We start from the raw sequence: 16,831 nt of genomic DNA, 5'->3' as shown, positions 1-16,831 counted from the left end.
CTGAAAATGTCAAGGGAAAATATGCATAATTTTTCTCAAATTTTACTGTTGTATCCGAAGAAAATTAAAATTGGCAACTCTCGAATGCTCATACAGGGTTTATCCATAGCACGGCAGTAGAAGCCATCATCGCGCTCCTAAAATCCAGTCGATTGCGAAAAGGTACGCCCCCTAAACGGCAAGCGGTACTGAATGGGTGTGTCGCGTCTTTTTTATTTGCTAAAAAAAATATTTAATTCTTTAATTTCTTTTAGTCTTTAATTTTTGTAAAAAATACAATTTCCAAGGGAAAAGTGAAGGAAAGAAAGTATCTTTATTATTATTTTTTTTGCGTTTGCCTTACATGAGGAAAGAAACCGATACACTGGAAGAAAGTAACAGGCTACGGTTTGATTATCTACATATATTTCTCGTGCTACTGTTTTTGATCAAGTCAATGTGTTCTACAATAAAAATTACGCCTACAATCAAGATTCAAAGAAGCATGTAATTGATTTATTCAAAAACATCCAGTATTTGTATTCCGGAAACGAATTTAATGGAAAATTTTCATCGATCGTTCAAACTAAAACATATTACGCGCATCCAGTTCTCGTAGTTTCAGGTGGAAAGTAATTTTTCTTCGAACGCTTGGACCGTCACATCCTTTTCTAGTAAGAGGCTCTTAGTTAACTTATCCTATCGATGTAAGTGCAGTCTGATTCCGAGTAATCTAGAACTTCAGCTCAAGGGTCACTCGAAAAATCCGCTTTCAAGATGCCTGTGACAAGTGGCAAACTCGAAGCTACAAATATTATTATCCTATTATTTAAAGAGTCATGTAGTGGGACGAGACTTGTTATGTCAATGTGTCAATGTTGAGCTTCGTCGTTTGATAATTTGTGCGGAAAGTCGGAAAATTGCGGAACAAAATAGACTGAACGTTTTTATCAAGCTCCGTCATTCATTTTCTCGTGCAGAAATAAACCCGAAATAGACCATTTTTCAAAGTTCGAGTTTTGACATGAATCTCTTCGTGCGTGAAAAGGAGAATGATAAATAATTTTGAAATTTGTCGAATTATTTTTATAATGATGCAGAAAACAAAAATAGACTAATTTCTCAGTGTCAGACATCTTGAAGTGCAACTCCACGCAAAAGAATAAAAATTAGAATATTTATCCAGTTTTGAGCCGGCTTGTGTATTTCATCGTTCGGGAAAAAAAACATAGACTTATTTCCTCCGTGTGGCAAAAATAGATCGATTTCTTCCGTGCGGCAAAAATAGACCGATTTCCTCTGTGCGGAAAATAGACTATTTCTCAACGTCGGAAATTTTGAAGTGTAGCTCCACGCAAGAGCATAAAAAATAAAATATCCATCCAGTTTTGAGCTAGCTTGTATCTTTCATCGTTCGAGAAAACAAAAAATAGACTGATTTCCTCCGTGCGGCAAAATTAAAAAAAAAAAAAACAAAACAAAACATAACAAAAAACAACAGTTTAAAATCTTTGTAAAATACACTAGAAACAGTCCAGTCCAATTTTGCCTTCTACCTTGTCAAGAAAAGTGCGTTCTTCCAACCATGACCCCACCACCTCACCTCACTCTCCTTCCGGCGATTTTCACGATATTGACTTCCGTTTCCGGTTTCCTCGACTTCTACGGCCACGGAACTCACAACCTCTCCATCCCCACCAGCCTAACGAGTGACGACGCTCTCTACCTAACCCCCTACATCGAAAAAGGCCAAATCGAGAAGGGCCAAACCCTTTCCGTCGTCCCTCCGATGCTCAAGAACGTCGAAAGCTTCGCCGGATACCTGACCGTCAACAAGGACTACGACTCGAACCTCTTCTTCTGGATGTTCAAGAGCCAACACGGCGACTGGACCAAGCGACCAACGGTCATGTGGCTCCAGGGCGGTCCCGGCGTCAGCTCACTCTTCGGCCTCTTCACAGAACTGGGTCCTTTTTCCGTCAATGCAAAACAGGAACTGAAAAGGCGGAAGTACTCCTGGAACCGGGAGTACAACCTCTTGTTCTTCGATCAACCCGTCGGGACCGGTTTCAGCTTCACGAAGAACGACCGGGGTTTCGCCCGGGATGAAACCGCCGTCGCGAGAGACCTTTACGAGGCTCTGATCCAACTCCATAAGCTTTTTCCCTCTCTCCAGAAGAACAAATTCATAATCTCCGGCGAATCCTACGCCGGGAAGTACATACCAGCCATCGGGTATAAGATCCACCGGGAGAACCCGAAAGCCACCATCAAGATCGACCTGGGTGGCCTCATGATCGGGAACGGGTTTACCAGCCCTGGTGATATGATGCACTACAGCTCGTATTTGTATCAACTCGGGTTGGTGGATGAGCAACTGCGGGCTAAACTTTGGAATATCGAGGAGGATATTCGGACGCACATCAAGGCTGATCGATACAACGACGCTGCGGATTTATTGAACATGGAGTTTGATGTGATTTTGAAGAAGACACGCCTGAGGAATCCGTACGATTTTACGGAGGATACGATGTTTGATGATTGGTCGATGGTGAAGTTCGTTGAGAGCGAGAAGACGAGGAAAGCGCTCCATGTTGGGAACAACGAGTTTAACGGTTACACTAAACCGTATGTGTTTTTGTGGAACGACCTGATGAGGTCGGTGAAACCGTGGGTGGAGGAACTCCTCGCGGCGGAGGTGTTTCCGATTATGTTCTTCAGCGGTCAGCTGGATGTCATCGTCGCGTACCCTTTGAGTTTGGCGTTCTTTGAGTCGTTGCAATGGCCGCAGGCCTTTGAATATCGCAAGGCTGAGAGGTGTTACTTTATGGTCGGGAATGATGTGGCTGGGTATTTCAAGACGGCGGGGACGTTCACGGAGGTTTTGGTGAGGAACGCGGGGCATATGGTGCCCACAGCCCAGCCGAAGTGGGCCTTTGAGCTTTTGGATAGATTCGTCAGCAATAGTTCGTCGTTTACGTGTTGAGATTTTTTGGACGCGCGGATGTTTCGAGCGGATGAAGTCTCGGCTTTGGAAACCGACGAAATGACGCGAAAGTTCGAGGGATATTTTACGTTGTGTGGAGAGACATTTGACCGAGATTATCAGAAAGGAACCAACCCACATCTTCGAAAAAATTGATTTAAGAATGTTTTTGAGATCCACTAATCTCCTGCCAAAAACTCAAGTCGAAACAAAAAATTAGTCAGCGAAAAAGTTTTAATTTAATTGAGACTTATGGAGGGATGAAACTTCAAACCTCTTTTTTCTCAGTTTCAACTTTATGTGGGTTGGTTTCTTTCTGTTGAAACTCGGTCCATTTGGTATATAGCCATTGGTTTTTGACAATTGTGGATTCCCTAGATTTAATAATATTCTTACCTCTATATTGGTGATCGATGTAAACAAAAAATACAAAGCATGCTTTTAAAAACAATTTTTTCCCTATTATGAAGTTGTTTGATTGCAATTTTTTATTATTAAGCGCTGTGTTCAAAAGCTATTTTTGCACCCAATTTTCGACATTAAAATAAATAGTTGTCTGGATAAACAGTCGCTTCTTCATATTATTCCTTTTTATAAAGAGCATAGTTGTCTATTTAGTAGAAGAATTTTGACTATGGTTAGTCTTTGGAAGCTGGATTTGCAATCATTATACCTAAAAAGTTCTACACAATGGAAGATAAGAGTTTAAATAGCCTCCATGGTAACCTTGAGAAGATAGAATGTTTTTTGTTCCAAAATTTTTGCGGGTGTGACCAAATTGCTTTTATAGCGGCAATGGACCACTAGACAAGGTACGAAGTTAAACATTCTAGTACATGTTCTTTAAACATACTAATTTCACGTGAAAGACGGTTCGCGCAACTAAAGTTCTTTGTGAAATTCTAATTTAGAAACATGTGTCAGATTGCTTAAATTATTACCTTGTCTAGTGATCCATTTTGAGTTCCACGCCGACCAGCGACCGCACCGTGTTTGGCGCAATGCGTGAAGTATTGTCCTGTCTTGTAGGCGCTGTATGCTTTTCGCGCCGATCAGCAATCGCACCGTGTTTGGCGCAATGCGTGAAGTATTCCTGCACTCCTGTAGGCGCTAAAATGCGTTTTGCGCCGACCGACACCGCACTGTGTTCGTCGCCCAACATTAATATCTTAGCGAGGAGTTAATGCCAGTAATTTTTGATGCAAGAACCGTGTTCTAAGTAAAATTTTGATTTAGAAACATGTATCACAATGCTTGTTTGGGGGTTAGTCGGTTTTACCTTTCATTTTATAGATGTATTCAAAAAACTTATTTGATCAGCACCAATGGCACTTTGGGGCAAACCCTATCATCAGTGATAACTACTACATAAAACAAAGGAAATATCAATGAAAAACCGGCAACAGAAATGGCCATACTCTATCTATAAAGGTACTCTAGTTATCACTGATGATGGGCTTTACCCCAAAGGTGTCTCTGATACCAATTAATTAACTTTTTTGACTATATTTATAGTATTCAAGGTAAGTCCAAGCCGATTTTCTTTATTTACATCATAGGTAGTCGTTAGTGGGCGGTGTGGGGTCCCTAAAATATTTCGTCTCCGAGAGGAATGCAGGACGATTTTCCCGACGGTTTATATTAACCAAGCCAGCAACGCCGCACAGTGGATCGAGTCAGTTAGAGAGGTCGGACATGAAATTTTTGACCAAAACCGCAAATTTTGATGTTTAATTCGTCACATTTTAAAGTTCAAGGGGTGCTTCTAGAAGAAAATTTCACGAGGAAACCAATGGAACCACTTTCAGAACCTCAAAGTTTTATATGAACGGAGTTATAAGCGTTTAAAGTTTCCAAATTTTGTCCGAACTCTCTTACTGACTCGATCGATTGTGCGCCGCGGTGAGAGCCACAACTTCCGATGCCCGTGCCCACGCCGGAAGGAACGTGGAAAGGATTTTATTTTATAGACCGCTTACCCTCTTGCCCAACCGCTTTCCACACCCGCATTCGAATATTCTAGTGGTATTTTTCCCCCGAAGAGACTCCTCTTCGCATACCTATTCTGGTCCTTTTCGCATTCTGGAGAACCCTCCCACGTTTACCTGGGGTTTGGAGTATTGCTCTCCGAAGGAAGAGCGCCGTATCGACATGGATTTGTTGCCAACTTTCTGCTGATAAAAATCGAAGTGGTTCGATAATTTAAGCAAGTTTTTTACAGTTTTTTAGATAATTGTAATCAAAATTTAATGTAATGGGTTCTATAGTTCGAAAGATTAACAAGCGAGAATGCTCAAATATACGTTTGTATTAGAGAAGCGCTCACACAGAGATCAATTTCAACACAAAAGTTTGGTCGATACGGGAATTAAAACACAAACCATCCCTAGCCATCGATTGACAAATGCGAGCTATTCTGGAAAAAATTTATAAAAAACGAGTGGTGAATTCCAATGTCGCGATCGGAAGTTCGCATTTGCCCAGTCCCTCCGTTGTTTTCTGCATTAAATTCACCGCAAACTGTACCAAAATCAACATACAATTTGCGTTGGTTTGTGTTTTACTTCCTATATTATCCAAAAGTGACACAAGAACACAAATATTTTTATCGATGCAGATGTTTTCTAATTATTGGCGCGTTTGTAAGTTCCCCGAACAAGATAAGCGCCGTTCAGATGAAAGAAGTCGCTCACCAAAATTTCAACTATCAATTTTTAGAAAACTACTTTACCGCTAAAAAAAAAAATATAGCAGTACAATCACTGTCCTCCGTGCATTGACATCAGAAGCATTAAATAAAGGTATCACAGATTCTAAATATGTAAGGTCCCTATCTGCCATCTTGTCGTTGAGCTGGTGCACCTTTTGAACGCATTGCTACTATAGTGCACTAGGATTCTAGAGGCAGGTTTAAATCACTAAGCGCCGAGCGCTCAGAGTCCAGAGTCTTGAAAACATTGACAAGAAAAAGGACTCTCGATTCAATCAGATTTAAGCTTAAATCAAAAGGAAATCCGCTCAAATTACGAGGCTTGGTTCTTGATTTAAGCTTAAATCCGATTGAATCAAGAGTATTTTTCTTGTCGATGTTTTTAAGATTCTGGACTCTAGATCCAATGTGTTTTTTTTCCAGTGTTCAAAATTATTCTCGAAAATTTATCTTTTATGGGAAGAAATTTGGCAGTTTTCGAATAAATATCCGGCGTTTTTCCAAAGCAAGGGAAAGCGGTTGAATATCGATGGAGGAACGTTGGGAATTTAAGGCTCGAAACTTGACTTGCAAATATCGCGAATCCGTTCGCAATTGCCTCGCGGAGTGCAATTTCTCGAGTGGAGAGTTGCTCTCTTTTTCATCGGGAGGGTTACGGAGAATTGAATACGCTCATCGCTTTGTCAATGCGCTCATCGTGGTTCTTGAAAGATAGAGGCAATTCTCTTTTTCAGCTTCAACAAAAAGAGCAATATCTCTGATAGTATTAAAGGCTGAAAATTGGCATAAGAATCTGCTTATTTTTTGGTGATCCATCCTTTTTAACAATCAAATCACTGAAAATGGATCACTAGACAAGTTACGAATTCAAGCATTCTGATACATCTTTCTTAATCAAAATTCCACGTAGAACACAATTCTTGCATCGAGAAGTTGAAATAAACTCCAACAAAAAAAATTTGCATTGCCCGATGCCCGGTCACAAGCAACACAATACTCTACTTGAGTCAAATCGCGCACTACAACGGTTTTGGCAGACTGTTCAATCGAGCATTGTTCATTTCCAACCCTATCTGCACCCAACGCCTCAATGGAGATGTTGCATGTGGGAGGAATTTGCGATTTGACCATTAATTCTTGTGTAAAAGTTCGCGAGAAACACGATGGTGCCACTGGTTTTCTCTGAAATCATCTCCCAAGCTCAAAAAAAGCTCTCAAGTTGAGGCAAAAATGGAGGGGATATCCCACGCTATCCTGAGAGTCCACGTCTACATTAAGACAAACTCTCCATGCAAAGATAGGGAGCAAATACATTGACAGGGCTGCAACTTTATTTGGGGACTCTAAAACTGAAAACACGGCATCACTGCTAATGTACTTGCTCCCTATCTTCGCAGGGAGAGTTTGTCTTGATGTAGAAGTGGACTCTCAGGATAGCGTGGGATATCCCCTCCATTTTGGCCTCGACTTGAGAGCTTTTTTTGAGCTTGGGAGTTAATTTCAGAGAAAACCAGTAGCACCATCGTGTTTCTCGCGAACTTTTACATAAGAATCAACAGTCAAATCGCAAATTCCTAACACATGCAACATCTCCATTCTCCCTTCCCCTCCCTCCTTCGAAAAATTTTTCCGGTATCCAACAGCTTTTGCCCCTTTCCAGATTTGGCAAAAATCCCTACCCCACCCCTAACCAAACACTTCCCTTAGACTCATCGTTTCGAGCCCCGAAATTGCATCACTGACTATGGCACATCCCCTGGTGGGGGCGGGAGGGGGGCGAAGACCACGCGAAAGAGGTGCGTCGACCGCAACGGGTGCCGCGGATCCTTGGGGAAGTGGCAATTAATACAACTCCCCCTAGCCGGAGTCCACACAGGAGCTGAACCAGCGGCGTGGCGTGTTTTGCGATATATCGATTAATCTACCATTTAAATACATGGAAAAGGATCGATGGACAGGGTGCTCGCAACGAACACCTTGATGATCGATTCTTTACCGTAGCTTCAAATGGGAAAGTATCGATAGTCGATCATTCACCGAGCTGAAGGGGGGTCCGGTCCGGTCCGGCCGTCCGCAGTCCGCTTGCCTCTTTCACCCCTTTGAGGAGCGGAATGCCACCGGCCGACACCCCTGCGCTTCACGGTCGTTCGAGCGGAAAACTGCAATTAAACCTGTTCAACGGAGCCATCCTCGTTGCCGGCTTTCGTTGGATTAATCTAACTCCCGAGGTCACTAAACCGTGATCGAATTTTGACTTGCGAATACAATTATCCAACCTAAAATGCCTTTGCGCACTTTAATAACATGAAAAAGCAACTCAGAAATGCGAGAAACTGAACCGTAGAAAAAGCTCGGTTGTAAGACTCGAGGATACGGTTTCTAGGACCAAGAGTTCGATTACATGAACTAAATAATAGTTCGGCTTGTATAGAACACTGGGGAAAAAACACATTGGATCTAGAGTCCAGACTCGTAAAAACATCGACGAGAAAAAGTACTCTTGATTCAATCAGAATCTAGCTTAAATCAAGAACCAAGCCTCTTAATTTAAGCGGATTTCCTTTTGATTTAAGCTTAAATCCGATTGAATCAAGAGTCCTTTTTCTTGTCAATGTTTTCAAAAGTTTGGACTCTGGATCCAATGTGGTTTTTTTTCAAGTGAATGCCGTACTTACTTACAGCCCTTATGACCGGGCTATTATGGTTATAGTAATAATATGGTGTGTAGTAATTATATTATGGTTATATTGAAGACTATAATGGTTAAAGTATGGTTATAGTATGTAGTATGAACTCTGATAACAATGATCTACCACATTTCATCAGTTTCCATCGCATGAATTTTAAATCAAGTCAACCACTAAAATTAAGTGATTCGTTCGCATTGAGAATCGCGTAACCTTGTAACGCGTTATCCTTTAGGGCGCTTGAGAGACCTCTTAACTTGCAAGGCACCTTTTTTTTTTTTTTTTTTTTTTTTTTTTTTTTTTTTTTTTAAATAATAATTGATTTGGACACATCATAGGATATTTTGAGCAATTGTAGCCATTGAAACAGCACTACAAATAAGGCAAACGAAACCAGCACAACATAGAAATAGAGCAAGGGCCAGACGCCCATAGATGACGGCGCAGAGATACAACTATTCGTACTCGATGGTTGGCCTTGTTGTATCTGCAAAATTGAAGGCGCGATGGCGCGAGGCGTGAACATAGAATTCTCCGCTCTATTCTGCATTGCTGCCAATAAAATGTCGCTCAAATTCGGGAGGATAGTAAAAGTTTTTCTTCTAATAAGTCCTCATTCTTGGAAAATAAAGGTTCGTGAAGTCGATCTGCTGAAAGCACACCTCATCGGGGCTCCAATATTCGCTTGGTGAACACTCGATTTTCTTTTTCCACCAAGCGAACCAACTGGCATCAGCGCCTTCTGTGTATACTAGAATACATGTTAATTTGACGTCTCCAGCAGAATTGATTGATAATTGGCTCTGCGCGCGTAGCCGCGACGCAGAATGCGGGGGTGCGACCGTGCGAGTATGGGGGACAAGAAATGTCGAAGGGTTGCTGGTTGCAGCCAATACAGGGGCATGGAAAGGGGATCGCCACAGCCGTACATAGCTTGACCTCTCTGTTGCCATCTCCTCTACTCATCTTGTATGCGTCGTAAAAATGACAGCTGGTTCAAGGATGATTCTATCACCCTATTTATCATCCGGTTAAGTAGGCGTCTAAATTAGTTCTTCTCCTCTTTTTTTCCGTAAACGAAGCCTCGTCCAGTTTTTCCTTGAAGTTCATGTTTTATCACAGCATCCATACAGGGAGAGTACAGACGTGTCGGAATATGGAGCAAATGTCACTGCCAATCTTTAGATTCCGATATCAAACCAGGATGGCTGAAAATGTTCATAAATGAGCGATCCTCTGCAAAAAAGAGTAAATGTATGCGAAAACTAAGCCGAGCACGTGCTTTACAAATGACGGGTCGGAACAATTGAATTCATATAGGTTGGGTGCCCTTTTGGGCCTAAAAGCTCTATGATCTAACCTCAAAATTAGCGAAATGTCCGCACTCTCCCTACACAGGTATGGTATACTCTAGATTCCACTCGGGGTAAAAGGCAAACTGCTGGCAAAATTCTATTGGTTGAATTGGGTGGTTCCCATAGACTAAGGGAGGAAATGATGTAATGAATATTTAGGGTCTTTCTTGGGTTGCCGTTAGCTAGTCTATCACCTACCTCCTTTGTCTATTGCAACCACCCGCTTCCACCAATAGGATCCCTCTATACTCCTTTTGTCTTCTTGTTCTATACAGTGAATAGACGAAACTGATGTTGCACCAAACAGCGCATCTCTTTGAGGGAAAATTGTGCTCATATGAACTTCACGGAAAAAACGAGTTTAGGGCTGGTACCTGCGCGTAAGGTCCCAGCCTTAATCGGGTAGGTAAAATTGCTTTACCTCATACCCTATAGGGGCAGGCCCGGCGCGGGTAGAGCCCAAACCTACCTGCTCAGCCCTACTTGGTAAGGGCTGGACCCTGTCCAGAGGTAGGACTAGGCCCTACCCGCGCTGGGCCTGCCTCTGTGGGCTGCGAGGTGAAGCAATTCTAGGGCCCAGTCGTAATCTAATTTTTTCCGCACTGGAAAAAAAACACATTGGATCTAGAGTCCAGACTCTTGAAAACATTGACAAGAAAAAATACTCTTGATTCAATCAGATTTTTGCTTAAATCAAAAGGAAATCCACTCAAATTAAGAGGCTTGGTTCTTGATTGAATAGCAAAAATCCGATTAAATCAAGAGTATTTTTTCTTGTCGATGTTTTTTAGAGGCTGGACTCTAGAATTCTAGATCTAATGTGTTTTTTTTTTTTTCCAGTGCGTGTTTTCCTCTCTGTATTGAGATGTTTAGCTTTATGCTAATTTTTAACGCACGTTTGCTACGTCACCAACTTTTTCTGTCTTAGTCTGAAGCTTTGTCTATCAATATCAACAAACAGCCCGCAAGGTGCTTAGCCTATTTCACGCCTCAAGTGCAATAGATTCCGACCCAAGTCGCGGCAACTGCGGAACTCAGATGCATCTCGGGTCTCTGCGGTGGGCATCCCGGCCGGCTCGGCGCATCCCTCACAGCCCCGGGGCAACCACTGTCTTCACCTCACCGGAGGGTTGTATTAATCATTTCCGGACGCTTAAGTCCGCGCTCCCGCGATCCTGATTTTTAATCGCATCCCTCTTCACTCGACCCCTCCGCTCTGCGGTTGCAGCTGGTATTAATCAAATGTTTTCGTTTTAATTATTCTGTCGCCGCCGCGGCCGCTGCACTGTGGGCCAGATCGTGTCCGTAGCGGCGCGAAATGCAATTTTTCGACGTTTTATTTTCCACATCAAAGCTATCTTAATCGATGCTCAGATACCTACTGATAACGAAATTACATGGGAATATCTAAAATATTCATTATATCTGCGGTTTCCACGTAGATAGATATGCAGCTTGTGGAATGTGATGAACCCAGATTTCTGCAACCTGAGGCGCGCGTTGTATACTCGCTTATTTCACAGTGCACTCCTGAACCTCAAACCATTATATGCATCTGACTGGTAAACTCCATTGCATGACGAGTATTTTCGCTCTTGCAGATCCGAAAAATATTGATTTTTAGCTGCAGGGCATGAGATCAAAGTTGCCCGAAAAATAAGCCTTAAAAAATGAATTTTTCAGAATATTGTGGACTGGGAAAGTGTCATTGCGGTTCGTTGCGCGGTTCTCTCTGGTATTTTTAGAAAGCATATATCCTAGAGATACCATATACCAAAGCACAAACGGTACAAACCGGTACAACCATATTTTTCGGATGCTTATTTGAGGTGACCTCCAATTTCCGCGAAAATCAGAATTAGAGGTTTTAAGGAACTACGTTACACAGTAAAGCGGCCAATGAAATATTTCAACACAAATTCATGTTTTAAGGGTTTTTAAGGTTTCTAATAGCATTTCTCGCTCTTGCGATACTTTAGGGTGGAAGGAGGGGGAGGGGGAGGCCGATCAAAATCAGACAGTCAAAAATTTGTTATGGTTAACAATTTTCTTGAGCTCAGTAAATAATGATAATTTGTTTACATCCGTTCACGCATTCAGCCCAAATAGGACTGGTTTTAAACCAATTTGGCAATGAATATGAAAATTCTACCATCACATGGCACCTAAGTTTAGAGTGAGTTGACCGTCGTCGCTGACACCAATATAACTGCTGAAATTTCAACTTCACTGTTGAACTGTACTTTATGCAATCTTGCGTGCTTGAGGATGATATCTTCGAGAGAGAGGAGGATTCTACATAGAATTCTCTTAATTTGATCAAAAATTAATATTGGTATGAAAATAACGCAATAACAAGAACTGACTCGTACGCAGCTCAGAATACCGTTACTTACCGAAAATAACACATATTTACACAATGACAATAGCTTTTAGGAGGGATGTAACACTAAAATAGGCATAGTTATATTTAAAGAAGTCAATATTTAGTTATTTGAGTGACTTCAATCATACGATATTACATTACTTTCAGTCCAACAATGAAATTGAAATTTCAGCAGTTATATTGGTGTCAGCGACGGTCAACTCACTCTAAACTTAGGTGCCATGTGATGGTAGAATTTTCATATTCATTGCCAAATTGGTTTAAAACCAGTCCTATTTGGGCTGAATGCGTGAACGGATGTAAAAAAATTATCATTATTTACTGAGCTCAAGAAAATTGTTAACCATAACAAATTTTTGACTGTCTGATTTTGGTCGGCCTCCCCCTCCCCCTCCTTCCACCCTAAAGTATCGCAAGAGCGAGAAATGCTATTAGAAACCTTAAAAACCCTTAAAACATGAATTTGTGTTGAAATATTTCATTGGCCGCTTTACTGTGTAACGTAGTTCCTTAAAACCTCTAATTCTGATTTTCGCGGAAATTGGAGGTCACCTCAAATAAGCATCCGAAAAATATGGTTGTACCGGTTTGTACCGTTTGTGCTTTGGTATATGGTATCTCTAGGATATATGCTTTCTAAAAATACCAGAGAGAACCGCGCAACGAACCGCAATGACACTTTCCCAGTCCACAATATTCTGAAAAATTCATTTTTTAAGGCTTATTTTTCGGGCAACTTTGATCTCATGCCCTGCAGCTAAAAATCAATATTTTTCGGATCTGCAAGAGCGAAAATATTCTCCTTCCAATAGAATTACAAGGTCAGATGATAAGATTGCATTTTTCGGTTCGATGATTGTGTTTTTCCCCCGTTTTATAAGCGCACAAGATCCTCTTTTTTATCGAGCAATTTCTTCAGCTTTCGACGTCCAAAACCTACATTCAGACATTTTTGCCGGTTTTTTTGACACAAAATTTGAAAAGAACAGATCAAATTACCCTAGGAATCATTATGTTTTGAACGATATGCCTGATCTAGCGGGAGTTATCGATTAAGCGTCCCTACGGACACGATCTGGCCCACCGTGCGCTGGCTGTTGTCATTCCGGCCAATTTAATGGCCGATTAGCCCCGCCGCCATTAATTAAATTTTATTTAATTTAATTCAATCGTGCGGGGACATTTTTATGCTGTCATCGGTGTTGTGTCTTGTCTTGATGGGTCTCGAAGCATTCACTCCGATGTTGATTTTAACATCTGTGTGATATATTAACATTTCAATACATATCAACAGTAGCGTGGTGTGCTTTGCGATTTATCGATTGATCTACCAGGTAAGGTGATTCGATGGACGCCATATTTTGTGTCAGAACGGCATGCTACGTACAGGATGTCGGGAGACTAAAGCACTCACTTGCCAATTTTAACAAAGAAATTCAACGTAATAAAGGCGTGGTTTTTTTAGAGAGAAAACATCGCATTCGATACTGATATCGAAACTGCACTCGAATGCGAGGTTTTCTCTCTAAAAAACTTAGTAGTAACTTACTTTATTGGGGCACTACCACAGTTACTTGGGGCAGCTACCACAATTAATTAGGGTACTATCACAATTAATTTGAAATGTCCATATCATCCAGCAACCCCGTGCGCTTTTTCTGTAAAGAGTAGATCCGCTCTACTATTTCAGACTCACACTCCTACGTTAATTCCGGTTGTTCCAGAGCAAAATTAGCTACGAAGTACCTGAAATTCTCTCCGGATGTTACTCCGAGATTTTTGACAGTGCACTGCAATTGTGTCAAAATACGAGTCATCAATTTTTCATTTTTTCCCTCATCGGCCCATAGTTTTTAAAAGTTCTCCGCTACGGTCTGAAGTAAATCTAAAATAATTGTCTACGCTTGAGGTATATCTTATTTTTAACCGTCTCAGCCCTTAGTAATTAGATATTTGAGGAATTTTCTGACCATAATTTTGACTTCCACACCACTAGAAACCTTGCCAACCGATTTAGCAGAGTCCGTTTCTTTCCTCATTGAATACCGCGCAAGAGAACACTGCATCTGCCTGTTCATCAATATAAATATCTTACCAGTCGTACGCAGAGGAGTGAACGGGGTTATGAGGGCAAGGGTGGGGGAAGGGGTCAACAAAAGTAAATTTATCAACAAATTACCATGGAACCTGACTTTTCACGTCGTTTAAATCTATTCTCTGCCTCGTACGTTTTTTTAACAGCTCGTAACTTCACGTATCTGGTCGGAGAATCGAGATAAAGAATGGACCTACCTTCCTCGGAGTCTGTGTAGACCCCACGGGGGCCCGGACACCCCATGGCGCTTCCCCCTCCTCCCCCCCTTGCCACGATCATGATTTAACAAGCTGAGACATTTTGTCTGCAAACGTGTCGTCTTTGACTAGCTCATGTTGTCAGTTATAATTTTTCTAATTTTTAATAACGAGTCAGATACGCTAAATACAGAATTTGTATGTTCTCCACAATTCACAAAAAATACCTCCGGCTGCTTAGTTGAGTAGACACTTTAAGGCAAAAGGACACAAAAATCACGTTGAAAACTTGAGATACATTCTTAAAGCGTATTGGGTTGTTCCTATTGACAGTGTTTATTTTCTGTTGTTTTTAAAAACAACACAGGATCAGGGTACGTACCAAAAAGAAGCAGCAAAAGAGTAATTCACGAAGTGTCTGTTGAGTGTCCGTAGTAATTCACTTCCGCATTCGGAGAGTTTCAATGGTGAATTGTGCCTGAATATCCGTGCATTCAAATTATTTTCTTAATTCGATAAAAAAAAGGTTAATGAGAATCTGCATACTCAGGATTGGTCGTGAGTGTCCGTAAAGAACTATGTGTTACGTAGTTGCGCATAGGTAGCAGAATCGTATGAGGCATTTGAACATTATAAATAACAGGAAGTATGAAATATGTTTGTACAAACGCTAAATTGCATCGTCTAATACGATTTACAACAGGGAGTGACTTGCATGAAAATCATTGTTTCCATCAGTGGATATCATAGCTTCTCAAACCAATGTATGTATGTATGTATGAGCCGCTTTTACGGCGCGCTAGGGCGCTCTGCGACGCCTATTCTCCACAGGAATCTGTCATGGTAGAGATCCTCCGGAAGCTGGCATCTCTCCATCTCTTCATGGATGCCCTCTACCCACCGTTTGGCTGGACGCCCTCTCCGTCGCCTACCTGGGGGAACCCACTCCAACACCTTCTTCGGCAACCTGGTATCAGCCATTCTCTGCACATGCCCATACCATACCAATTGCTTGGTCATGATATCGTGCACAATCGTCCCCTCAACGCCCATTATCTCTCGGACACGTTCATTCCTGATACGTTCTCTCCTCGAGATTCCAGCCGATCTTCGCCAGAAATCCATCTCGGTCGCCTTGAGCATTTCTTGGGTCCGCTTCTTCAACTGCCACACTTCACTGCCATAGGTGATAATAGGCTTGACAACCGAGTTATAAATCCTCTTCTTGTTGTCTTTGGAAATCCTTTGGTCCCAAAGGATCCCATTAAGCATGGCGATGGCTTTCCTTCCTAGAAGATTACGGTCCCGAATGGCCTGATCCAGCTTCCCATCCGAAGTCAGCTTCACCCCCAGGTACTTGTATTGTTCGCAACTTTCTATATGTTGACCATCCTCCAGGACTATGCTTTGCTGAGCACCTCCGACTGACATCTTTTTTGTCTTACGGACACTAACCTCGAGGCCCCATTTGCGGTACTCCTCCACCAACTTCCGGGTCATATACTCCGCGTCATCATGATCTTGACTTATGACTACCTGGTCGTCAGCAAAGCATAGCGTGAACAGTGTTTCTTGGTCATTTAGAGGGACGCCCATGCCGGCACACTTTCTTTTCCATTCCTTCAGAACGTGCTCTAGATATATCTTAAACAGCGTCGGTTCTCAAACCAATCCTATCTAAAATAAACCATAGTACTTTGTAACTAATTTATTTGTCTCAGACTGATGCTGTGAAGGCGAAAGATTTCCCAGTGTCGGTATGCAAAAAGGGCGATGTTCCACCACCGTGTTTTTGTAAACAGCGATAACTGTTAATATAAACCGTATTGAATTTTTGGGAAGTAATCTCATCACTTATTTGTTAATCCGTAAGATTCATCCATAAAAGCAGGATTTCTGACACTTGCAACTGTTTTATTCTCATCATTATATCCTTGTAAAATTAAATCATGTAGTGTCCCCGCCTCCTTAAGTTTCTTATCCGAGGAATATGAATCTGACCTGCTACTGTATAGTAATCGGTGTTTTTGTTTATGTCAATACACTCAGTGCGCTTGCTAAGCCTCACAATGTTACTAATTTTTCTTTTCATTTTATTTTTTCAGGCAATTGGATAACAACGTCTTAAAATGCATCGACAGGCACGCGTTCCGCGGCTTGAAGAGTCTAGAAATTCTGTAAGTTGTATTTTTATTAACTCGCTCTTTCTTTTGTCTCTCCAGGGACGGTGTGCGAAAAGGCGCATAAATAATCTCAGTGTTTTAAACTTTAAGCCCAACTTTTGCACGTTTATATTACTCTCATGAATAATTTGCTCCTTCGATCAAAAACATCACTCGTTTCTCTATCGAAGGATAAGCCGGGTATAAACGCATCCCTTTTTCCAAGTCCCTCCTTGGTGGGTTTTTACGCTTTTCGAATAAATTCTTTGTTTTC

The 16,831-nt window shown here is 41.6% G+C and overlaps 1 protein-coding gene across 1 annotated transcript in view; it reads left to right on the top strand.

Moving 5' to 3' along the window:
• sli (slit guidance ligand) overlaps positions 1 to 16,831 on the top strand; it is a 505,938-nt gene that overhangs the window by 402,301 nt on the left and 86,806 nt on the right. Inside the window, 1 exon segment of the mRNA XM_019052519.2 lies at positions 16,501 to 16,572. Within this exon segment, the coding sequence (XP_018908064.2) occupies positions 16,501 to 16,572 (72 nt within the window).

This window comes from Bemisia tabaci, chromosome 10, assembly GCF_918797505.1.
Source record: "Bemisia tabaci chromosome 10, PGI_BMITA_v3".
Lineage (NCBI taxonomy): Eukaryota > Metazoa > Arthropoda > Insecta > Hemiptera > Aleyrodidae > Bemisia > Bemisia tabaci.
Note: the sequence above shows the minus strand (reverse complement) of the source record. Positions and strands in the feature narration are given on the sequence as shown.